Below are 25,397 nucleotides of genomic sequence, written 5' to 3'. Positions count from 1 at the left end.
CACTAATAAAAATAAAACATATTTAGTCACATTTTCAAGGTACAGAGGATTGAAACCCTTATTTCTATGAATGTAATAACCCTAGCACTAGAATTTTCTAAAGACCTACTTAAAATTTTCTCAGAGATCTAAAAAGTGTGTTTTGAAGTAAATTTTTAAAGTTAAATTTGAACTCATTGCAGGGACATCTTCTGATACAGCAGACGCATTCAGTATAAATTTTAGAAAACCAGTCAGTGGCTTAAAAATACATGGTCTTGGGAGTTCCCATCCTGACTCAGCAGTAACAAACCAGACGCTTATTCATAAGGACGCTTATTCATAAGGATCAGATGTGGCTTGGATCTCGAGTTGCTGTACCTGTGGTATAAGCCAGCAGCTGTAGCTCTGATTCGACCCCTAGTCTGGGAATTTCCATATGCCATAGGAGTAGCCCTAAAAAAGCAAAACAAAACAACAACAACAACAAAAAAGCATGGTTTTGGCAAAATCAATTCAGCTTATAAGAAAAAAATATTAATTATGTAGTTTTAAAAGATGAATTTACCTGTTTAGCTGAATGTCATTTTGAGCAACGTGAATATTTTATCCTAAATTTCCATTCTACACAAAGCCAAATATATGCATTCGTTGCTAATGGAACAGAAAAATAATTGAATGATAGAATGCATTCTTGACCTCATAGAAAACACAGTATTCCTTTGAAAATTCAATCATTACTACATTAAGCATCTATTGTATTAAGCATTGTGATTGGTGCTGAGGTCACAAAGGTGAACAAAACAGGTTTCATTTTATAAAGTGTATGCCCTAAGGGGTTTTACTGTAGAGCAATCACTGTCAATTTTTTATTTTACTCAAAAAAATTTCAGGAATATAAGAGACACTTTAAAAAGATCTGAAAAAAAATAGTCCTAGTCTTTCATGATATATACGTGTACAGGCCCTTTTTGCAAGTTTTCTTTGTAGGCTCTACTTGCCACTTTTGTAGTTTCCTTGTTCTGTTCATATAATTCACAGCCTCATCTAGTGGCTCCTATTTCTTCAAAGACTGCTGCATGCATCCCCTTTACAGGCAGTGGAAACATCCTCTCTACTTAAGACCCCATTACTTCTCCCCTTTGCAGTTGACCTTGTCTGTTTGCTCTCCAGTTTCTCTCCAAAGTCACACATGGCCTAGAATGGATGCCTTCATTCATTCTTTCTTGGCTCACCTCTCCTGATCCCTTGCCCAGCCTGGAAACTCACTGCACCATGAATTAAACCTCCTCTTCAATGCCCTCCCCTTTCTCTCTCAGTTTCTTCCAGACCAAATCACAGCACCTTTAAATTAATTTCCACTGTCACCACCTCTTCAGTGAAGACTTTTCTAATCCCCTCCTCCCTGCTTTGGGATGAGCCCTCTTCTTCCTTAAACAAACATCCCATCTGGAGACACGGTGGATGCTCCTTTAGTTCTGTAGAGGAGGCTGGAAGTGGGCCACCGACAGGAATTATTGGGAGAGACAAACGGTGCATTTTGAAAGCAGATTCTTGTAAAGATCCAGAGTAAAAGGAGAGGTTTCCTTTCTGCCAGCAAAATATTCTGACACAACGTCTGTAATATTTAGACTTAATTCCAAGTGAGCTTGACCTTTGCCCACTAAATCCTCTTTCTGCCTTTCTTCTTCCCAGGATGTGCCAGCCCCTCCCAAGCCTGTTTCTCTCCATCCTTTATATAAGAGTAGACTCCATCCTCCCGCTAAGTCCCTGCTGCATCCACAGGCCCTCCCACATGCTGACTGTCTTACCCCAGGACCCTTCGGTCACTTGTCTTCCTTCTCCCTGAGTGATGAACAGAATTCTCACACCCTGTTTAGTCACAACGCATTTAATAAGGTGAGAACGCCCCGTGCTCTGAACCCTCTTCATGCTTAACTTACTTAAAAGCAGAGGAAACATAGATGAAGAATATTTACATATATTAAGAATATTATATATTTGTGTTAAGATACATGTCCTTACAAAAAGATAATAATTAACCTTGGGAAAATATTAAATGTTTGTTTTTCCTTTCAAAGTCATTTCCTGGAGTTCCCATTGTGGCTTAGTGGGTTATGAACTTGACTAATATCCATGAGGATTTGGTTTGATCCTTGGCCTTGCTCAGTGGGTTAAGGATCCAGTATTGCCTTGAGCTGTGGTGTAGGTTGCAGATGCGGCTCAGATCCTGCGTTGCTGCGTTGCTGGTGAAATTGGTAGCTCCAATTTCACCCCTAGCCTGGGAACCTGAGATGCTGCAGGTGCAGCCCTAAAAAGCAAAAAAAAAAAAAAAAAAAAAAGTCATTTCCATTGCTCATTGTTTCACCTTCTAATCCCAAGGTGGAAATCCTAAGAAACTTTTCAAAACCTTACAAGATGCCATTTTTAATTTGTCTTCTAGTCTTAGTTCAATGTTCTTAAAAATGTTCTTAAAATTACAAGAGGCATTTATAATTGCAGTCAGTGGGCAAAGAAATACTTCGAATTTCTACAGGTATCTATAACATGACATTAACATTTTCTTTTAAAAGGTATCTATCTGCCTCATGATATATAGCGATGGGATATGTAACAAATAACGATAAAAATATATGTATGTATTTTTTTAAAAAGCAAAAATATTTATAGTTGGCTTTGGAATGTAATCATAAAGATTCTTTTAGAAGCAAACAGTCAATAGCACATGAGGCTTATGTCTAAGCATCCTTTGCACTTCTGAGCATTATCATAAAGACATCCTGGCTAGAAAAGGATCTGACCTTGAGACTTTTCTAAAAGAATTAGCTAGTCAAAATCAACCTACAATTATAACTTTTTTTAAATTCAAAATCTTGTTTTGACGCATTTGTTTTACAAATTCTCCATATTTAAGCAAATACACCTCCATACTTAGAAATCCATCAAGGTCATATATTCCAGAATGTAGTTGAACAATATTCCTTGGGCCCTAAGACATTTTTTTAAAGTTTTCATAAACTCAGTCTAAACATAAACACTCATCTAAAAAGTGAACGCAATTACGTGAGAAAAAAATCACTTTTTATATTTAATAGCATTTATCATGACTGAATGATCAACAGTGAAATAAATTTTTAAAATATCATTTTCTGCAAATCTGATGTTTTTAGGCAAAGTTCAGGATGATATTTTTATAACCTTTGGTTGCTTCTCACTCTTGGTCTAGAAAAAAGTATTTTGGAGAGAATATGCCATTTTAAAATGTTTTTATATTATTTGAAATTCTCCCTCTTTTCATACTAGCCAACATCTATGAAATCCATTTAGCTGTTGGAGTTCATAATTCTAATAATAACATAGCCATTTTCTTAAAAATTGTCATTTATGATGGGATTATAATTGTACTCTGTAGTTATCAATTACGTTAAATAGCTCTTCTTTTGACATTTTGGTGTTTTCTGGAGACATTCAACAAAGATAGAGTCAGGATTTCTTCATATGTTAGCCTTTGCTCAGTTAGGCTGTGAAGAATAATATATAAAAGCCATTTGAGGCTGGAAAACTCTTTTCAGTCCACAGAAACTTCACAATAGATTTTGGTTTTCAGCATCTGTTATTTATTGACACCTACCAAAGAAACAGTCACATCTGAAATAATAATAATGATGGCAGGAATAAAAATGTAGTTAGATGACATTTTTAAAGGAAGGTTCAGTTACTTAGTCTTGTATTTTAATTGCTCTTGTTAAAATGTGTGAGTTACTCAATTTGATATCTATGTTTACAAACCTTGTAAATATTTGGCCAATAGCATACTAAGTTATTGACTTTTTTTTTTAACTTGAAATAGTTTCTTGTCTGGAATTGGGAAGCATAATCTGTCATTTAGATTAACTTCTCTCCAATATCCTAACAGCTTTATCCTTACAGCTTTACCTGCTGGGCTCTTCTCCAAACTCAAACCTTTGGACACAGAATTCCCATTGTGGTGCAGTGGAAATGAATCTGACTAGTATCCATGAGGATGTGGGTTTGATCCCTAGCCTTGCTCACTGGGTTGGGGATCCAGCATTGTTGTGAGCTGTAGTGTAGTTCACGGACGTGGCTCTGATCCTGCATTGCTATGGCTGTGGTGTAGGCCAGCAGCTCTAACTCCAATTCAACCCCTAGCCTGGGAACTTCCATATGTTGCAGGTGCAGCCCTATAAAAAAGCAAAAACAAACAAACAAAAAAACTTGGGACACTTCCCATGGAGATCCACATTGAACTTGACCTTACATAATTATCTTTTTGCTCCAAATCAACTGGGGCTACAGAAAATGTTTCACAGGTTTTATTCTTCTGTTGTATCTGTAGTGTATGCTCCCCTCTTGTCCTAAATTCTTACACTAATTCCTACTCTCGTCTCTTACTTTCAAGACAGAACTCTTATCATCTGCTGTCCTATCACAGATGATGATGCTCAGGGACTTTCCTTTATCTTGGTTAAACCAGTATCTCCTCTCTTTCCCTCATCTCATGAAGGGAATCATTGCTCTCACGTCCTTCTTCACCCTTATAACTAACATAGCCCAGTGGATAAACGAATGGTGTCTTTAGTCAATCCATCTGAGTTCATTTCTTGATCCTTTTCCTTTCAGATGGTGATATTGGGTAAGTCATATAGCCTCTGAATCCTGCATCTGTAATGTGAGGACAATAATAGTACCAATCTTATTAGAAAAGTATGAGCTTAAGACCTACTAGTATGCATAAAGCACTTAGAACAATTCTGGATCATAACAAGAACCATGTAAGAATTAGAACTTATTATTAATAACCTTCCTGAATTGTCATCCTCATCGCTCTCTTACACCTTCATTGGTTCTTTTGCTATTGGACCCCTCCTCTTGGTATGTGGAAACTTCAGAACACAAACTCAAATGAATACTTCCCAGCCTTTTCCTGGATGATACTGCAAACCTAGTAATTTCAAGACTTTCTCTGCAAGTGATCAGTAGCAATTATTCCATCCCCTCTCTATAAACTCACTCTTTAACTCATTTTCAAAAGCATTTTGTCTTTCACCTCAACCACTCTACTAAAATTTCTCTCTCAAGGGTAAACTGCCTGTCGGCAAACTCAGCTGGATTTCTTCAATCCTCTATTACTTTTATCCCTTATAACAAATGACACAGTTGATCATTCTTGAATCTCTATCCTCGCTCTTCTCGTGGGATAATATACACATCCCTGCTCCCTGAGTGTTCCTTTTTTGTTTTTTGGCAGACACTGCTTCTTCTTCTATGTCTTCTAATTGCCTCCCTTCAGATATTCATCCCCTCACAGGCTTCTGGGATGATCTTAGTTGTACTGATAATCCTCACATCCACATTTCCAATTCTGCTTCTGCTCTGAGATCCACTTTTATGCCTTCAACTGCTTGCTTGTCAGTTCTCCTAGGACATCATGCTGCCACCTCAGACTTATTCATGTCACCTCAAGCTATTTCTGTTCTGGCTTTCCTGCTTCCGTCATTAATCCCATGATGCTGAGACCCCAGACATGAAATTTGATTCATCTGTTATGCTTTTCCTGCCTTGTCCTCATAGCTAGTCATTCACCAAGTTGAATGGATTCTTCTTTTGTTATGCCTGTCATGTCATTACCTCTTATTATTCTTCATCATTATTCCAATTTACTTAAACTTATCTACTTATTTCCCTCCAGGCATGCCTTGGGAATTTCTTACTGTTCAACTTGCTCATGCATCCTCTCCATATAAAATACCTTCCTGCTTTTCACCTTACTTATGCAAACCATGCTCATACTTTATGACCTCTGTCAAATGCTCCCACCTCCTCTGTGAAATTTCCCCATGCATCAACACCCAAAGTAATATTTTTCTCCTTTCAATTTCTGTAACCCTTGCTTGTGCAAAGGTAGCTCATGCATATTAAAGATTATCATGTCTTTATTTGTTGTGATTATTTTAGTGTCTATTTCGTGTCCATCTAGGGCATGACATGTTTAATATGGTATTTTTCCCATTATAAATATAGCAATAATTAAGCGTTCATGATGGACAAATCCTAAAATGACCCAGTTTATTCACTAGGAGCACAAGATACTTGACTATTTCAGATTATTTCTGTTTTAACAGAAACTAAATCTGAGTCAATTTATGAATCTAGGCGTACATTCAGTACAATTTCATTCAATTGAGGATCTCCTTATTTTGAGGGCCGCATCCAATTTCTAGTGAGCTTATGGAGCACCTTCACATATAAGCTTACATGGAGGCAGGATCTGATCTTCCTCTGCTATATGTGGACACTAGAATCCACTGGGGAGTCCTCAGTCCTGTCTGGTACATGACCATCAATCCTATAATACATCATAGTATCCTTCTTTCTTCACCTGCATGGCAAGGCCTAATTGGCTGTAGTCAGCTGCCAATTAGCATTCATGGGAAAACACTGTTACCTACCTGCTGGGAGCAGATAAACTCAGGCTATATCAGAACCATCAGCTTACAGGTTCTTCATATTCTTTTCTACTCTTCTGTTCCTGCCCCCTTTGCCACCAGGAACTCCACAAGAGTCCGTATTTGAGAATTTACCTACTCACTAAAATTTATTTGTAATCCTACATCAATAGTTGTTGCACTTTTGTGGTCATTTGCGGATATGTGATGGACAGTGGAAAACATGATTGGCCTGTTTTGCTTTTTTCTTTTTTCATAGCTCACGTTTTCTAGTTATAATGTTATAAGTAACAGCCTATTTGTGGACTATGTGGTACCACTTTTTTTTTTGTTTTTTGGTCTTTTTGTCTCTTCAGGGCCATACCTGCAGTATATGGAGGTTCACATACTAGGGATCAAATCAGAGCTGTAGCCACTGGCCTACACCACAACCATAGCAATGCATGATCTGAGCTGCCTCTGAGACCTACATCACAGCTCACAGCAATGCTGGATCCTTAACCCACTGAGCGAGGCCAGGGATTGAACCGGCATTCTCATGGATGCTAGTCAGGTTCATTAATTGCTGAGCCATGACGGGAACTCTGGTACCACAAGTTTTGAACAATTGTGCTTTTTGTCAATGGTTTTACTATTTTAAATGGCCCCTAAGCATAACACTGAAGTACTGCCTTGTGTTCTAAATGCAAGAAGGCCATGTTGTTGTGTCTTCTGGAGAAAATGTGCAAGTCAGGTAAGCTTCCTTGGGCATGATATAGTGCTATTGGCTGTGAGTTCTGTGTTCATGAATCAATACTATATATTAAATCAGAAGACTTTAGACAGAAACACACATGAAACTAGGTTATGTTTGATAGGTTGATGCAAGTGTAATTAGTGGCTCTCAGGAACCCAATCCTTATCTCATCTCAGGCCAATGGTTCAGGATTTGCTAATTCCATGTTTGCAGTGACTTTGTGAGACAGAACTACTGCGAATAATGAGGATCCATTGCATCTTGGTTTGGGTTTCCCTGAGAAGTGTATTCATAAATGAGTAGTTAATCTGGGAGGTGTTTCCAGGAAACACCAGTTAAGGGAGTGGAGACTGAGACAAGGGTGTAATAAAGGAGGTTTCATCCAGCAAATTCCCATCCAGCAAGTTCCCAGCTCAAACCAGAGCTTGAGTTTCCTGAGGAATTCTGGGAGCCAATGCAGCGTAGACAACTCAGGCAGTCTGAGGTTGGGGAAGGATCCCTGCTGGCCCTTCTGTGAGGGCTGCATTTGGGGGAGGGGAGCATTACTCCCTGCCCCCAGTTCCCCCCCACCCCAGCACCCCCCACACCCCAAAAGAGTCCTCAGGCAAAGAGCAGCAGAGACAGGCATTCTGCAGGTGAGAGGCTGGTATGGAAATGTCAAGGCCTGTGATGACATAGGTAAGCTCTTGATTTATAAAATACATATCCACAGATTTCATGTTTCTGATCTAAATGCGAAGTCCACGATCCTGCCCACCAAAATGTTGGCTATCAAAACTCAAGAGAATTTTCTGCTATTTTTGATGTATTATGCTTTGGGCTACCCATAACTGCTGAAACAATAAAGGGTGTGAAGGAATCTAGGGGTGTGTGGGGTTACTATCTTAAAACTGTGTCTGCTCCAGAGTCATTTTGCTAATTTTTCCTCCATCTCATGATACATTTAAAAAACGTTTATCCTCCAAGCTCCTAAAGACCAGGCACTACATTATAGGTTGAGGTTAAGGTCTAGTGCTGTCCCCCTTCTATTTTTGAGAATTCAGTTCGTTTAGAAAGACTTCTCCTCCCAGGCCCCATTCATATATCACCTTGGAGTCTCAGCTGCTTTCTTGGCCCTCAGGTGAGAAAACCTATTTGCGTATAATGCGTATCGTTGGAAAGTTGATTGCACTCCTAAACCAAAGTCTATGCTTTTCTCTTGCCTCTGCCTCATTTATTCTGTCTTCCTGTCTCACAATCTCTGATACTCCTGTCTTTTTAAGTCACCCCCAAATTCCAACTCTTCTGGCCCACTTTCACATTCCAGCTGAAGCACTCAGCTTTGTTCATTGTTCCTTCTTCTCTTATTCCAACTATATTTTCGACCTTTTATTTAGCACAACCATAAGCGACATAGACAGGATGTTATTTCTGATCCCTGTTTCTGTTGAGTCTTTGCTGTGCCGTTTTGCACCAGCAGCAAACAAGAAAACATGCCAGCCGATGATGATGATTAGAACGGGAAGGAGACAGAAATAAGCCTTCACTGTCAGATGGCTTTGCTGATCTGCTGGCAAGAGAGACTGGTGTTTCCTACTCTGGAAGGAAACTATTTCCACTCTATTTACCGTGAAAGCTGTAGAGGTTTTACAAGGAAGACTAAGATCTTTATAGACAGACAGCTTGGAAGCCCCAGGAGAAAATTCACAGCCATTCTGATGATCGCTTTCGTTTCTAAAAATCATGTTATTTAGGGGACTGAGTTTGTGACGGTACCATTTTATTTCACCTTGAGTTTTATAAAAATCCTTGAGCCGAGTTTGTGACCACTTACCATTTTCTTTCTGGTCTGCTTCTGAAACTGACAGCACTAATGGCCTGAATCTAGCCAGAACCCAGATTGGGACGTGAATCCGTGTGCTGGGACTCGAACCCAGCCTGAACCCAGATTGGGACTTGAACCCACAGTTTTTAAATGAGAGTCACTCACCCGGTGTCTGGACTTACAGAAGTTCAGGTCATCTGACCCTCAGTGCAGAAAGAATTCAGGGCGAGACAAAGTGTTAGGCAATATGTAGATTTATATATTTATTAGAGATGCAAGTGGGCAGGCAAGGAAGACAGCCCCGAGGATTAGGTGGGCTACAGCTTTATAATCCAAGGGGGTGGGGAGTGGCAAAAGACAGCCTCTTCCTCTTTCTTCCAGTAGTAGCTCCTCCCTGGCATCTGGTAAGAGAGCATTTGATGCTATAAGGTCAAACTAGGACTGTCGTGGTGCTTATTCAAATCAGCAGAAGGGTGGTCCTTAAACTCTCGCCCTTGGTCTGAACCTGAATGCAGGCCTCACTCCATCCCCCACCCAATGACCTGAGGCAATTCTTGTGCCTCCCCTCGTCAAGCAAGCCTGCCTCGTTCTGATGACTCCTTGAGCAATTATTAACTTAGAGTGATCTCTCAAAGTTCCCCAGGTTTCCCTCTCTATCTTATGGCCCCTTACTGAGACCTCTACAACTACCTGTGTAACTATCCTACTCCATTCCTACCACTTCTGTCCGTGGAGGAATAAGTATGGCTGGTTTTCTTACATACATGGTCTCCCATGGGTTCCCCTGCCATTAAATTCTCTAGTGTATTCTCTATGCAAGAGCTGGTTCCAGCTCCCCTCTGGCACTTTCAACTTGAATATTTCAGTGCCTATCTCTGGCGTAGCCTTTTGAAAAATTCCTTCCACTCTAGTTTTCCCTTCAGAGTAGGAGAGAGTTAGTTATTCATCTCCCACCATTATTTGTCCTGCCAGAACCCTTCCCAGCCCTGACCACTCCCGCTCCCACTCCTACTCCCCATGCAAGACATCAGGGCAAGACTTTGAGGTCTCTCCCAGAGAGAGGAAACCATATACTCCTGTGTAGGATGACCATGTGTCTTGGTATTTCCCAGACTTTTTTTTTTTTAATGGTATACCGGTATGTTTTTCTATTTTTTGAAATAATTTTATTATTTAATTGTTTAATTAATTTTTTAAATTTAAATTTTAAAAAAAAATTTTGTGGGCAATCCTGGGCCAGGGATTGAATCTGAGCCACAGCTGCAACCTATGCCACAGCTATGGCAATGACAGATCCCTTAACACCCTGCTCCAGGGATTGACCCCTTGCCTCTGAAGGGACCCAAGCTGCTGCAGTTGGATTCTTGACCCACTTTGCCGTAGCAGGAACTCCTTGAATGAATTTTATTTTTTAAAAAATTTTCTTGAAGTTCCTGTTGTCATGGAGCAGAAACAAATCCAACTAGTATCATGAGGACTCAGGTTCGATCCCTGACATCGCTCAGTGCGTCAGGGATCCCACGTTGCTGTGAGCTGTGGTGTAGGTCACAGATCCGGCTTGGATCTGGCATTGCTGTGGCTGTGGTGTAGCCCAGCAATTGTAGCTCTGATTTGACTCCTAGTCTGGAAACTTCCATATGTGAAGGGTGTGGCCCTAAAAAGCAAAAAAAAAAAAAATCTTAGGGAGTTCCTGTTGTGGCTCAGCAATAATGAACCTGACTAGGATCCATGATGATACAGGTTCAATCCCAGACCTTGCTCTGTGAGTTAAGGATTCCATGTTGCTGTGAGCTGTGGTGTAGGTCGCAGCTGAGGCTCGGATCCAGCGATGCTGTCGTTGTGGCATAGGCCTGCAGCTGCAGGTCTGATTTGACCCCTAGCCTGGGAACTTCCATATGTTGCAGGTGCACCATAAAAAAAAAAAATCTTGAAAAGAAATATTTTATAAGTCTGTTAATGTAACAAACCATTTTAGTCAATAAAGGTAAATACCTTTAAAATATGATTTCAATTATTTTTACTGAGACTTCTCATTATCAGAAATGTCTTGATTTGATCAATGGGTATTATATAGTGAAACACAGCTTAAAGTTTGTCTGTTGACCCTGTTTATAATAAGATATCAGTTGCTAACCGTTTTGTTGAATAAATTGTTTTATGCCTATATTTGGAAAAGTAATTCAAACACTTGCTTTAGTTTCCTTACCTATAAAATAACAATAAAAATAGAATCTCCATCATAGCACTGTTACCAGGATGAACTGATACATGCAAGTAAAACTTTCACATTCTACCTTAAGTACCCAGTTTATAGTTTTATATATTCTCCAGCCCACTATTATTTGTAGAACTTTGGAGCTGAAATAAAGAAAGAATACATTGCTATAACTAGTGGGATATAACTCTCATCTAAAATTGCCTTTTTCCAGAGTTCATGTCTTGGCTCAGTGGTTAATGAACCTGACTAGCATCCCTGAAGATGCAGGTTTGATCCCTGGCCTTGCTCAGTGGATCTGGTGCAGTTGCTGTGAGCTGTGGTGTACGCTGGCAGCTACAGTTCGCATTCGACCCCTAGCCCGGGAACCTCCATATGCCACGGGTGTGACCCTAAAAAAAAAAAAAAATTAAAAAAAATGTCCTTTTCCTTTAATTGTGATCTGTTAATTCCATTAGTGATTACAAATTTATCACATATGTATTCCCTTCATTCTGATTTTTCACTTTTTTTTCCTTCTTCCTATAAGCAACTATACTGAAGGTTTTTTCTTTCTTTCTTTGGTTAGTATATTTTCATTCAAAAGTTGTATTATTATTTTGTGTGTTTATAATTTAATTTATATAAATGCTATTGTGTAATTTAGCTTCACTCTTTTTCTGTCGGTTTCTTCTTTCTCATCTGTAATAGTAGGATATTGGGTTTAGTTCCAAACTCTTACTCTAAGGTATAAACTGGACTGATTACATCAGAATTACCTGGAGATTTTAGAAAAACGCAGATTAATGGAACTCATTTGAAACTTCTAAACTCAGAACTTCCACTGAACTGAGTGATCTTAAGGTTTTTACCCCATTGAAAAATCGGTGCTTCCTCTTTGATAGCAAAATTTTCCCCTTTTGCTTTATAAATTCTGTAATGATTTATCAAGAAAATGAACTTTATTATGAAAAGCAGTTTTACAAAGAAAAACTTTTTATACTGACATCTTTATAAGTGTTTGATTATAATTGATTTTTTTCTCAGAAAACTCCTAGTAAGTAAAAGGAAACACAACTGCTAAATTATATTAACTCAGGTCACAGAGTTTTTTGAAATTAGAATAAGTTATAAAATGTAAGGTTGAGTTCTTAATCAAAATTGTTCCCGTGTGCTTGTAACATTTACAGTTGGCCTGAGTATTTATACATCCAGTATTCCTGGACTTACTGAATCAGAAGGAACATATTTTTTTCCCAGTGCACTGCTTCAATTATTAAAAGTCATTTCTCCTTTGAAAAAATACCAGAGCTGCCAACATGTACTTTCCTGTGATTTACTTTTTAAGAAATTAAAGGGCTTTTTTTCATAAAAAGAGATTTTAAAATATAACAATCCTTTATATTAGAATTATATTTGCTAAGAAAGATGAAGCATTTTGCTTGAAATGTATTTTATCGTTATGATATGTCAACAGACTATTTGCTGATCCATTTTTATTAGGCTCTTTTCCAAGTAGCTGCTTTTGAGATTGTAGATTAAGAATAAAAAGGAAATATAACTTGCCTATGATGAAAAAGTGATGAACTCTTTTTTTTCAGCCCCATTCCATCCCACTATTTGTCTTTTCTACGTAAAGGATCACTCCCTTTATAAGAAGCCAAGGGTGAGACATCTGTTAGAATAGCAAAGAAGCTACCTAGAACATGTATTATGAATGAGAAATACACAGTTTCAGAAATAGGAAGGGAAAAAACACAGTCATAATAGACAGTCAACTCTTTGGGGGAGTCAGGTCCTACTGACTTTTGTTTTCACATCACGGAGTATTTGTATTAGGGGGGTTGGTGCATGGACTTTGAATGAGGCTGGAAGACAGAAAAAAGCAAAGAAACTTTCATACCCAGGATGGGTCAGAGGAACAGGTCTCTCCATATACTGCCTTTAGGCCGCTTCCTAAATCATGACCATCCTTTCTTTAAACCTTTTGAATATTTCAGCCTATAAATACTGACTTTTCTCATTCATTGCTTCTTCCCCGCTTGGTTACCTTCAGGTCCTTAATTTGCAAATTTACTTCATTCATAAAGTTTTTATTTTTACCATTATTGGGAGTATCTTAGCTGGCATAATCATTGCATAGCTACTCAGAGAATTGACTGTGAATCTATAGAAATTCAATAAGTGAATTAAAATATTAAGATTCAAGGCATATTTCCAACATGGGTTAAACTTTTTAGTAGCTCCTCTGAAATGAGATTTCTTTTCTGAGGTTTCTTTTGATATTTTAACAGAAATCAATCAATGGAAATTAAAGCAGATTATGACTTAGCTGGAGAAGGGAAAATCTAAAGTAATTCTATCTTTCACCAACTGGTTCAAAGGCTGAGGCGGCTTTGAAATAAAATTTTGCTTTTCTAAAATAAGCTGTAAATATGTAGATCTAAAGAGGTGGAACATCTTTTACAAATGTATTTCAAGAATAAAGCAACATCTCTTTGAGATAAGCAGTTTACAGCTGGGCATAGCTTCAGATGGAGAAAATGGGCATTAAATTAAGTGATTTGGTTCAAGGTTACAAAATCTTTGTCCATTAGTTAGCCTAATACCCCACCAATAACAAAGAGCATAGATGTTGCAACTTCTTAATTCCAACACAAAGTCTAGGAACCCTGGAGTCTGGAAGCTGACAAAGCATGGTTATTTATCCATTTCACAGATGTATTGAGTAGTCTTTATTTGCAAAGTACTATGCCTATGCTGGTCATGCACTGGAAAGCAAGAGCCTTTGCCAGGTATTTATTCTATTCGGGAAAAACAGAAATTAAACAAATAAGCAAAAAAAAAAAATCATTGTACATGGTAACTGTGATAACTGCTGGGCAGAAGATGAGTAGTTAGGACAGAGTACATAGAACAGAGGTCCTAATCTAGTCCAATGAACCAGGAAGGACTTAATGAGAAAATGATGTCTCAGCCGAGGTTTGAAAGGAAGCAAAGGATGCTGGGCTGAGCATCCCATCAGAGGGAGCAGCGTGGGGAAAAGGGTTCCAGTTAGGAAAGAAGAGGAACAGGGTGAGCTTGAAAAAATGAAAGCAGGTCAGAGTAATGAAGAAACCACTGGAATCGGAAACTATGGCTTGAAGTTAACAAGAAATAAGACTGCTGCCAGTTCTGCCCTGCCCTCCGAGAGTCATGGCACATCTGAACGTATGAGAAGAAAGCAGGGAGTGAGACGGGGGGGGGGGGGGGTCCCTGAGATTTGGTAGGAAAGGAATTGATATTTAGATATGGCCAATATTTTATTTACGTTTCAAAGCAATCATCAAGTAGGTTTTATCCCCTTTATTTTACATCTGAAGAAACTGAGGCTAAGAAAGTATAAATAATGTATGTGGGATTCCAAAGAACTAGCTTAAAAGCTGGTACTTGACAAATTTTCCTTAAGAAACTCCCCCCCCCAAAAAAAAAATCTGTTAATGAAGCTGCATTGCTGCCTTCTTGGATGCCTCTAGCCTGGAATCCTATCAAATCAATCATTTGACCATTTACATCTGGTCCAATGACAGGACGGAAACCTCAGAACAGGAAGTAAGTGATCGCCGAGGCTGTCTGACTTCCTTCAGTCTCCAGATGAGGAAACTGAAGAAGACTCAGAAACTGAAGGTGCTGAGTGATGCACCCACGGGTCTGGTGTGAGTGGTTGTCAGAACCTGGGTTTATCACAAACCACATGCTTTTTCCCCATTTCACCCCTCAGGCTCCAACCTTCTCTTGGCAGCCACAGGTCCAAAGGTTTGTGGCTAAGAGAGCCCCTATTTCTCTAATACGATGACAAACGTGTGCTGAGGTGGCCACATTTACTGAAAAAAATCATCTTGAATTTTGGAAGCAAAACCTCCTTTTCTCCTCCTCATTAATAATGTCTGTTTGTCTTCTGTCTGCATAATTAGAAATCCTTCTGTGTGAATAAACCAAGGTAATTTATTTTCTATCATCATGGAGATAAACTGCTTTGCTCTCAGTGCTGAAACTTTTCTAACAACTTTTGGAGTTAATGGGAATTGGGTAACTCTTAAGATGCTATGAAAGAGAAACGCTTTGAGGTGGGTGGAATCGGAGAAAAAGCTCTGTAAACGCAAAATTGGTTTTTAATGTTTTGAGATTTTTCAGGGAACTAAAACATAAGCCCTGTTTGCCAAACTGTTTTCAAAATGGATGAATGGGTATAATATGTTCAGAAAGAACATGCTGTTTAAAATGGCTAAATGCAAATTAAATGGACTTTTCACATTAAAAAAAAAATGAATGCCAATGAGCAGGTATTTTAAATAGACGTGGTTCTGAAAAAGAAAGTATTAATCATATTTTGTTAGGTTCTCCACTAGAGGGCAAAAAGAACCTCTCCACACTCTCGATGCCTTAATGACAAGCTGGCGTTTGAAACCAGGCGTGTTTTGGGTTATGTAATTGTCAGTTATCATTTAAGAATGTACTTAATACGATCATAAGCGATTGACTTCTATGTTTCTTCCAGGAAACAGAGAACAATCCGTTTCTTATGTACCTGTGCCTGAGCGCATGTGTGTCATCTAACGAAAAGGTTTCATCGTAACATCTTTAATTAATCACTTTAAAAATGAAGAATGTGCTAATCCAGGAGTTCCTGTTCTGGCTTAGTGGGTTAGGAACCCAACTAGTATCCATGGGAATGCAGGCTCGATCCTTCACCTTGCTCAGTGGGTTATGCATCTGGTGTTGCTGCAAGCTGTAGCATAGGTTGCAGAGGCAGCTGAGATCTGGCATTGCTGTGGCTGTGGCATAGGCCTGCAGCTGCAGCTGCAATTTGACCCCTTACCTGGGAACTTCCACAGGCCATGGCTGCAGCACTAAAAATACAAAAAAAAAAAAAAAAATTCCGAAAGAGATGTATAGTAAGAGAAAGGCTGGATGGCATTTTTACTGAGCAAAAGTATGCTTGGAGAAAGATGAGTTTTAAAGCTCTTGTAAAATAACATGCTGGCCTCTTAGTCCTGGTTGGCCCTGCCTGTGTTTCATAGGCAGAGAGAAGATAAAATGCCATCAGTTTGCAGCTTGTTGCGATGGAGGCACTAAGAAGAGATGAGCTCCCTGTGTTTCATAGCACTCAGATGCCACCTTCCCCATCTCAGTGGCATGGTGTCTTCAGAGCACAGCCTGATACAGGGGTTCAGGAGTTTCTGATTTGCTGAGGCTGTGGCTCTTCAGAAAAATGTAAGGAAGGGTGTGCATCCTGATTGGGAAGGGCAAGGAACAGAGCAAGGGTCGTCTTAGGCCAGCTTTGGGGGAGAGGGCTCTGAGCACCGCTTGCAAGGTTATCCACCCTGGAGACAAAGGAACTGCCCTTAGGCACCTCTTATCAGTTGTCACCCATTGTGGGCCTTGGTGTGGTAAGAGGGTCAAAGAACTCGGTGTTAGGATGCCCTTCCTAGCTGCAGGTATGGTCTGGGGAAGGAGGATGCTGTGGGCTCAGAAATAGAATGAAATCCCCAAAAGAGGCATTTGTCTTTGCAAATGAAGTCTTTAAGATACATGTCTTCTGTGCTCGCTTCAGCATATACATGTAAATAGGTATATGTATGTATTGTATTTACCTTTGAACATAGTTGCTTATCTTCTTTTAACACTGTTCCTTTTCTCAAATCTTTTATATGAGGTTCATCCATATGAAACTGCATTATTCAATTGCTCTCCACCTAGTACAACATCGATTTTATCCTTTTCACGTAGTTCAACCTAGTTGTCGGCCTCACTGCGTTACCCTTTTACTTATTCCACGCAACGGAGGCCATGTATGATATGGGGCGTTTATGTAGTTAAGGAGTCTCTTACTTTGAAACTGCAGGGCAAAATTTTCCTCTGTTGCTTCATCTTGCTGCATGTGACCACTCTTTTACTCCTTTTACTAAAATAGGACCATATAGTGGTTTCAGATTGCTAAATGTGTTGACATCTACCCACGTGTGACTGGTTAAAGTACAGCTCAGACACTTCATGAACCGCCTTCAAATAACGATACCCGTTTGCCTTTCTAAGACATACGTTCCGTATGTCCTGTGACTGCAACAGAAATCGCCTTCGTGGGAGAAAGACAGCAAAGTGGGATTAAACCTTCTCTCAGGTTTAAAAATACTCCCATTGGGCAATGAAACACTTACTTAACTCGAGCTTATTTTCAAATGATGTATAAGATGACACTTTGCTCTCAAAGTATTACAGGTCAACTGTTGTGAAATCTTAAAACGTGGGGACTGTATTATTAGGAATGTATGTTTATAATGGTCTTCCTGTTCAGTGATTTTTACCAGTATGTAATTATTTTTTGTCCCTTATAAAATATTTTTATTGAATTCCATTTTAAAGATCATAATGCTGCTCTTCTGGTTTTATTTTGGCGCATATTGGACAGTTAAATCTTTCTTCCTTTTATTATCAGCTTTTATATGTCTTCTTATTTGTGTGCATCTCTTACTGAGCATATATTTTCTCCCATCTTGATTTTTCATTTTGCTATGAGAGACTTTTCCTATGATATTATCTTATTATATGATGTTAATTCTGCCATATGATTTTACATTCTCCATGACTATAATTTCTTATCTCTTCTTTCCATCCAAGAGATATGGTTTTACTTTGTTAGTTTAGAATTTATTCATCCTCCTTTGTTACTATATTGCCTGTAGCTTTGGGCTCATGCTCATTTTTATACACCTTTATCAGTATCTATGTCTTCTACCAGTAAGACAAGCTCATTTGGCCCCTTCCATTGTCTTTAATCTTATTGATATCATCCAATTCCAGATTTTTACTTCTGGTAGGTTATGGTTATAATTTCTCTCTTTCTTTTCCATAGTTTTTGGTGGCTTTTTTTAGTGGCAATGATACACTGACTCAAGGTGTCAAGGTGTTTTATTTCTTCTTTCATATTTCTTCTTTCTATTTCTTGCTGCATCCTTCTGTGTTTATCTTATTTGAGTCCTTTTTTTTTTTTGGTTTTTAGGGCCTCAATTATGGCATACGGAAGTTCCCAGGCTAGAGGCTGAATAGGAGCTACAGCTGCCAGCCACAGCCACAGCCACAGCAATGCCAAATTCCCAATCCACAGTGTAAGGCCAGGGATCAGGCCCGTGTCCTCATGGATACTAGTCAGATTCATTTCTGCTGCACCACAATGGGAACTCCTTATTTGAGTCCTTGATTTAAGAAAGTTTCAAGGTGGGTCTTTATTTGGCAAATATTCTGAGGCCTTGTACAACTGAGAATATATATTATGCTTCTGTATTTATATTACATTTTAACAGTGTATAAAATTCTCAGTAATAAAAATCTTAGACAAATTTAGTAGCATTTTTACCTGATTTTCAAAAACTCTCACTCTGGAATGGCTGAAACCTACTAACATAGCATAACAAGATGCATAGAGTTTTTCTATAAGCTTCTGAGCCACTCAGTAAATACTCCACCTATTTTGTGATGTGAAGCTTGGATAAAGAGCTTCCATGGCTTTAGGATGTGATTCCAGCAAGAACATAGCAGGGAATAAAAGAAGACAGATTCTCCAGAGGGGAGATCTTAGATTACAAACAAGGCTCAAGAAATCAAGGCTGGGATTTCCTGTTGTAGCTCAGCTGCAATGACTCTGACTGGTATCCATGAGGACAGGGGTTCGATCCCTGGCCTCACTCAGTGGGTTAAGTATCTGGTGTTGCCATAAGCTGTGGTGTAGGTCACAGATGTGGCTCAGATTCTGCGTTGCTGTGGCTATGATGGAGGCTGGCAGCTGCAGCTCCAATTCAACCCCTCACCTGGGATGGGAACTTCTATATGTCGTGGGTGTGACCTTGAAAAGCAAAAAAAAAAAAAAAAAAAAAAAGAAAAAAACAAAGAAAGAAAGAAAAGGAAAGAAAGAAAGCGAGACTGTTGGAATCCCTCAGGAATGGCTGTCATCTAAGATCAAGTTGCAGTGTCTGGCAGGAGTTATCTTTGGGGCAAGGGACGTGAGGACCTGGGTTTTCCTGAAAGATCAAAGGTGTATAACAGATGTGATAAGAGTGTTGGGAGGTGCTTACATCATTCCTGAATTGTGGTTTGCAGTAATGCATAGGGAGAGGTGGGGATGGAGGAACCGGGTCCAACTCCAGGGAGGTGGGCGGGGCTGGCAGGCAACACGCAGGAGGCAGATTCCACTTGACCTGTAGACATACAACCCTCAGCTCCTCTGACTCCAAGTCTTTCACACATCCTCTGCCTCCTCAGCCTCCCTCCTCACACCATTAGCAATACTGTGAAGGCTTAGTGTAAGGAGAGCACAGGGTGGGGTCTGGTTGGGGGTCCCTGGAGGTGGATGGAGGGCTGGCCCCATCCCAGTCATGGCTGTTCCTCCTCTTCAGATGTCCTCTTCCAGATTTTTTTTTTTTTTTTTTTTTGCTATTTCTTGGGCCGCTCCCGCGGCATATGGAGGTTCCCAGGCTAGGGGTCGAATCGGAGCTGTAGCCACTGGCCTACGCCAGAGCCACAGCAACGCGGGATCCGAGCCGCATCTGCAACCTACACCACAGCTCACGGCAACGCCGGATCGTTAACCCACTGAGCAAGGGCAGGGACCGAACCCGCAACCTCATGGTTCCTAGTCGGATTCGTTAACCACTGCACCACGACGGGAACTCCCTCTTCCAGATTTTTGTGATACACCAGTTGACATCCTTGGACATACTCCTAGGTTCTAGAATAGGTTTCTTGCAACTCGTGATAACTCGTTCCAAATTAGGAACAGCCAGAGTGGGGCTAAGGCGAGGCAGGAATTGTATGGCTAATATCCCTTCTATTCTGTGGAAGAGAGAGAACAGGGGGAGAAAACTTCCGCCAACATTGTCTTTTGTGAAGGAGACTTTTGGTGTATGGCTGTACTCAAGTCAGCGAGATACTGAAAACAATTGAAAAGGATGTTTTGCCTCTAGTACTATGCAACTAATTGTGCCCTTAAAGGAAAGAGGAAAGAAAGAGAATATCAAATATGTTCCCTCGTCTATTCCAATCTCAGGTTCCGGAATTTATTTTGAGTCCTAAAATGTTGTTAGAACATAGATTTTGCTCCACTTCCATTTCAACTTGAAGCTGTGCAATGAAGAAAATGAATGGTATTGTTAATCCCCTCAGGGAGTGGTTTTCTGTTTGAGAAAGAAGCAACTCTAGATGAAAAATGTGAGTAAGCAGAGGGCCGCGGTGTTTTCTTTCCAAAACAGGCTGAACATATAGATGGAAAAATTCCATCCTGCTGCCCTTTTGCAGATGGTCTTTGGAGGAGGAGGGAATTCTAACATGTCTTGAGTCTGGGCCTCCTAGGGCAGAAGAGAAAAGGCCAAGAAAAAAAATGATATAATTGGGGAATTTTGTCATATCTTAAAAGACCTATTACAAAGATCATAGCAGAAAATTCCTGTTTTCTTACTGGTATTGGCACTTAGACACCTGTATAATGATATTCATGACAAGCACTTATCAGTGAATTTTCCGTGGGCTTATAAAACAGTTAACATGTGCCAAACCCCAGGTCCGGCTATGAGAATACTCAGTGAGTAAACAGAGGAATGCGGTGAAACTTCATTATGTTTATAAATGTTCACAGAGCAGGCAACACAGCTAAGAATTGATATTAAAGATCCCAGGTAAGAATACAGGAGGAGGTCATTTTTCCACCTCTGTAGGCATAACTGCCACCTCAGCTATGGCTCAGTATAGGAGATTCCAAAAAGGAAGAATGATTTTTTTCCCAGATTAGTGTCACTTATCAACGAAGAGATTTTTGCTTGCTTATCAGACTCCCAGAATAATCCAAGTAGAGAAGGAACTTGAACGCATCCAGGTAGTGTCCAGAATTTAAAGATGAGAGGAGTTCCCGTCGTGGCACAGTGGTTAACGAATCTGACTAGGAACCATGAGGTTGCGGGTTCGATCCCTGGCCTTGATCAGTGGGTTAAGGATCCAGCATTGCTGTAAGCTGTGGTGTAAGTTGCAGATGCTGCTCGGATCCCACATTGCTGTGGCTCTGGTGTAGGCTGGTGGCTACAGCTCTGATTAGACCCCCTAGCCTGGGAACCTCCATATACTGCAGGAAGTGGCCCTAGAAAAAAGGAAAAAAAATAAATAAATAAAATAAAATAAAGATGAGAAAATTGAGGCCAACAGACAAAGTGGTTTTCCCCAGTTTACATCAGAAGTTAGTAGCATAGACAATTGTACAAACCCTTGGGCATCACCAAAAAAAAAAGATGCTGTACCTTTACATTTTAAAAAGAAATATTCGAGGACTTCCAGTTGTGGCTCAGGGGGTTAAGAACCCAACATAGTATCCATGAGGATGCAGGGTCAATCCCTGGCCCCACTCAGTGGGTTAAGGATCCAGCATTGCTGAAGCTGTGGTATAGGTCACAGATGTGCCTTGGATTTGGTGTTGCTGGGGCTGTGGTATAGGCCTGCAGCTGAGGATCTGATTGGGCTCCTAGCCCAGGAGCTTCCATATGCCCCAGGTGCAGCTGGAAAAAGAAAAAAAAATTCAAGCTACTGAAGTTGTTTTATAATTAACAATAAAAAAACAAAAAACAGCTAATGTGAATGAACTCTTTAAGACATGTGGTGGGAGTGGCATGTTTTGGTCCAGACGTAGAATCTTGAGCAATGCAATCTATCAGCTAGAGCTAGCATGTGAGCCCTGTCTCAAGCAGCTTGCGGTGTTTCTGAGAAATGAGGCAAACTCATATTTAACAGCCTTGATTCATTTAGTGAACACTTTCAAGGGCTTGCTCCTTGGCGTCTGAAGTGGAGTGGGTACAAGCAGAATCCCTCATGGTAATTCTCTAGCCCGGGTTCCTGATTTTCTCACCCACGTTGCCCATCTACTCTGAATGTCCCATCTTCCCATCAGCTCAATGGCAATTTCTTTTCAGCTATTTCCCCCCACACACACACACACATGAACTCCGTCGTTCTTATGACTCCTAAGAGACTTACCTGGAGAGTCCAGCCTCTCACGGAGATTCCTTCTTCCTTCCAGGCCAGGTCCAATTAATCTGTCATGAACCCTCGCAGCACTCTGAACTTGTCCTTCAGAACACATTATTTTGTGTTTATTTCCATATAATCCCAATTATATAGTTTAATATCTGCCACTCGTACTGCACTGCAGTCTCTTAAGAGCAGGAATGATGTCTGTTTGTTCACTGTTACGTTTCCAACACCCGGCAAAATGGCACGTGAGCACATACTCAACAAAATAGACCAGTGGTAAAGTATTTAATTACACGACTTCAGCGCAACTGAATTCATTAGGACATTGTGAATATGGCTCATTTCAGTTGTGAATAAATAATTTGAAAAGCATCAGTTCCATCAGTTCATACAAAAATCTCGGCTGTGGTCTCACTCCTCAACCCCTGGAATGTTGGCATCGGCTGAATCCCATTAGCAATGCAGATACCCAGGCCCCTCCCTGGACCTACTGTGTCAGAGTCTGAAATTAACAGGACTCTCCTAGTGCTTCCTTTGGGTTACATTGCAAATGAGGGACTAAAGACTCAAAGGCTTTGTATGGCCAGGCAGACCCCATAGGTGAGTGAAGTACACCAGACATTTATGTATAAGTCTGATCATAGGTGACCTCGGACCCTGGGCCTCCCTCTGTAGGCACGGTGGGAACCTGTGCTGACTTGGGGATTAGCTTCATCTGAAAGGGGCAGCACTGCACAGATCAAGACGATGGCAGATCTCCTGCTGCAGGACCCTGGAGCAGCTCAAGAGAAAGGGACACAAACCCACAAGTAGAATCTGTAGACTCAAACACAGACAACTAAATTTGTTTTTCTACTATTACTAATATTTTTGTCGTTTTTAAAGGATGGTTAATTTTCAATGTTGTATCAGTTTCAGATGTACATTATAGGTTATTACAAGATACTGAATATGGTTCCCTGGGCTATACAGTAGGTCCTTGTTGTTTATCTATTTGATGTCTAGTGGTGGGTATTTGCTAATCCCAAACTCCTACTCTGTCCTCCCCCTTTCTCTTTTGGTATCCATAAGTTTGTTTCCTATGCCTGTGAGTCTATTTCTGTTCTGTAAATAAGTTCATTTATACCATTTTTTTTAGATTCCACATATAAATGATATCACATGATATTTGTCTTCCTCTGTCTGATGTAAGGAGAAGAATCCTGAGAGTCAAACAGAACACACATGGGCATTAGTGGTGGTTCAAACATCTCTAGTTTGCAAAGTGTCTCACAAATAAGGAGACTTTGGGGAAGGTGGTAAATACTACTAATTCTTTACTCGTACGGATTGCTTTCGTTTTGCAACTCAGAATACTCTCCTTTCTCTATTTCACTCCTTCTCTCTCTCGTTACTAATTTATTTACCCAATACACAACCCTTGTCCTCTCGGTACTGGTGGTCCCCGTGCCAGGTACAAAAGACTTAAGATGAAGAGCATCCAACCCACAGGACTTCCAGTGGCTCATAGGCCCATGGTGACTCATGAAAAAACTGTGTTTAATGTCAGTATCACTACAGGAATTGTCACATTTATTTTTGAGAGAGACTCTTAAGAAGGTTACATTCTAGCTTGAGTAGTTCACAGATCTCAGCGGGGGACAGAAGTAGGCGGTGGGGAGCGGGGACAGCTTCCGGAAGACAAATGGAGTGAAGGAGGTTTACCAGGGGATGCGGTTCAGCTAAAAAGCAATCCCAAAGAGCAGGTGTAGCACTCTCGGCAGTTTTAAAATGGGAACATTTCTTGCAACACTTCCTCAGCTCCATCATTTCTGGCAGGCAAAGAAATCTACTTCAATCTACTTCACACAGGAGGCATCGCGGCTTCACACAAGCCAGAACTCCGAATTCCATTGCTCAGGTAGACGAAGACGGAATTAAGCGATTCCACCTCATTTGGCATATTTTCTCTTGCTCCAGCTGTAAGGGTCTCATAGCTCCAGTTGGTTGGAGGGCGTTTTGTCTGTCTTTGTCGGAGAAGTTTGGGTTAGCGCTGGAGCAGCAGTGACGTTTATAAGAAAGCCCTACGCTGATGGCGAACATGCCACAAGGCTTTCTATTCTTTTGGTGGCAGCTGTGATCAAGAGTGTAATAAAACTCAACCGAAGGTTTCATTCAATTACAGCTTGTTGATTAGCCCACAGTGGTGAGTGAGCAAAGGTCTGATGAATCTGTTACACGATATCCAGGACTGGCGTTTCCATCCAGGATTAAAGGCTGTCTTGTCTCATTTCACCTGAGCTTTCCATTTCATTGATCTGTCTATGTTGAATAAATCCCTGATGATAAAATTAATAACTTTCCAGGTTTTTTTTTTTTCCTTTTGGAAACAAAATAATAATTCTCCAGAATACTCACCACCAAGTAAACAGAGTTAGAGGACTCTCTTTGTCTTCCTGTGTCCACCGACTCGCTGTAAGCCATCCACTTAGACGAGATTTGTTTCAGTGTTTTAGGGTCATCACTCCCATTCTGACTGTGAGCAGATGTTCACACCGTGTTTGTTCTTCCCACACAACATCTCTAGCCCTCATACTTTACAGAAACTCTGCATTCAGCACACCTACCAACTTTATGACTCCCCTGAACCATTTCCCAATTTTTCTTCCCGAATCAACAAAATATCAACCTGTCTACTTGGTAGAGGAGTCTCGAGTCACCAGGAAAACTGGAATTAATTCTATTCACCGAGGCAACACTTCTGATTACTTAAATATCTTCCATTCCCACCTCCCACACCTACAGTCTGCCCATCAGCCATGGTGATATTTGTTGACATAAAAATCTGATCAGGTTGGGTCATGTTTTTGGTCACCTGGAGGAAAATAAAAAAGCAAATCTATTGTGACCAAGACAATAAAGAGAAGAAAGCATTCCAAAGCCAAATATAAATGATTTGGGGATTACCAGTGTATTAGGATCAGTCATTTGCCATTCTCTTTTGTGGATTAGGAGAGTTACGACATAGTTTTTGAAGTTCAAGATTAAAATAAAATGGATTTAAATGAATGCATATCTATATTGGAAAGATGGAATAGGATGTAAAATGTATATCACATCATCACTCAATTATTTTTCCTACATTTTCCAATTTGGGGATGTTTGTCCTATTCCATCTTAGGGGTCTAGGAGAAT

The 25,397-nt window shown here is 40.2% G+C and overlaps 1 protein-coding gene across 36 annotated transcripts in view; it reads left to right on the top strand.

Moving 5' to 3' along the window:
- The window catches only part of MLIP (muscular LMNA interacting protein), a 239,016-nt gene that overhangs the window by 200,542 nt on the left and 13,077 nt on the right, over positions 1–25,397 (top strand). For 30 of the 36 annotated variants that reach the window (XM_021098546.1, XM_021098542.1, XM_021098545.1 and 27 more), the window contains one exon: positions 1,675–1,878. The exons of the other annotated variants lie outside the window; for them this stretch is intronic. In XM_021098546.1, coding sequence (XP_020954205.1) covers positions 1,675–1,878 — 204 coding nt within the window. The remainder of the gene's footprint in view (positions 1–1,674; positions 1,879–25,397) is intronic. 36 annotated transcript variants of the gene reach the window in all.

This window comes from Sus scrofa, chromosome 7, assembly GCF_000003025.6.
Source record: "Sus scrofa isolate TJ Tabasco breed Duroc chromosome 7, Sscrofa11.1, whole genome shotgun sequence".
Taxonomy (NCBI): Eukaryota; Metazoa; Chordata; class Mammalia; order Artiodactyla; family Suidae; genus Sus; species Sus scrofa.
This window is presented reverse-complemented; position numbering and strand designations above follow the sequence as displayed.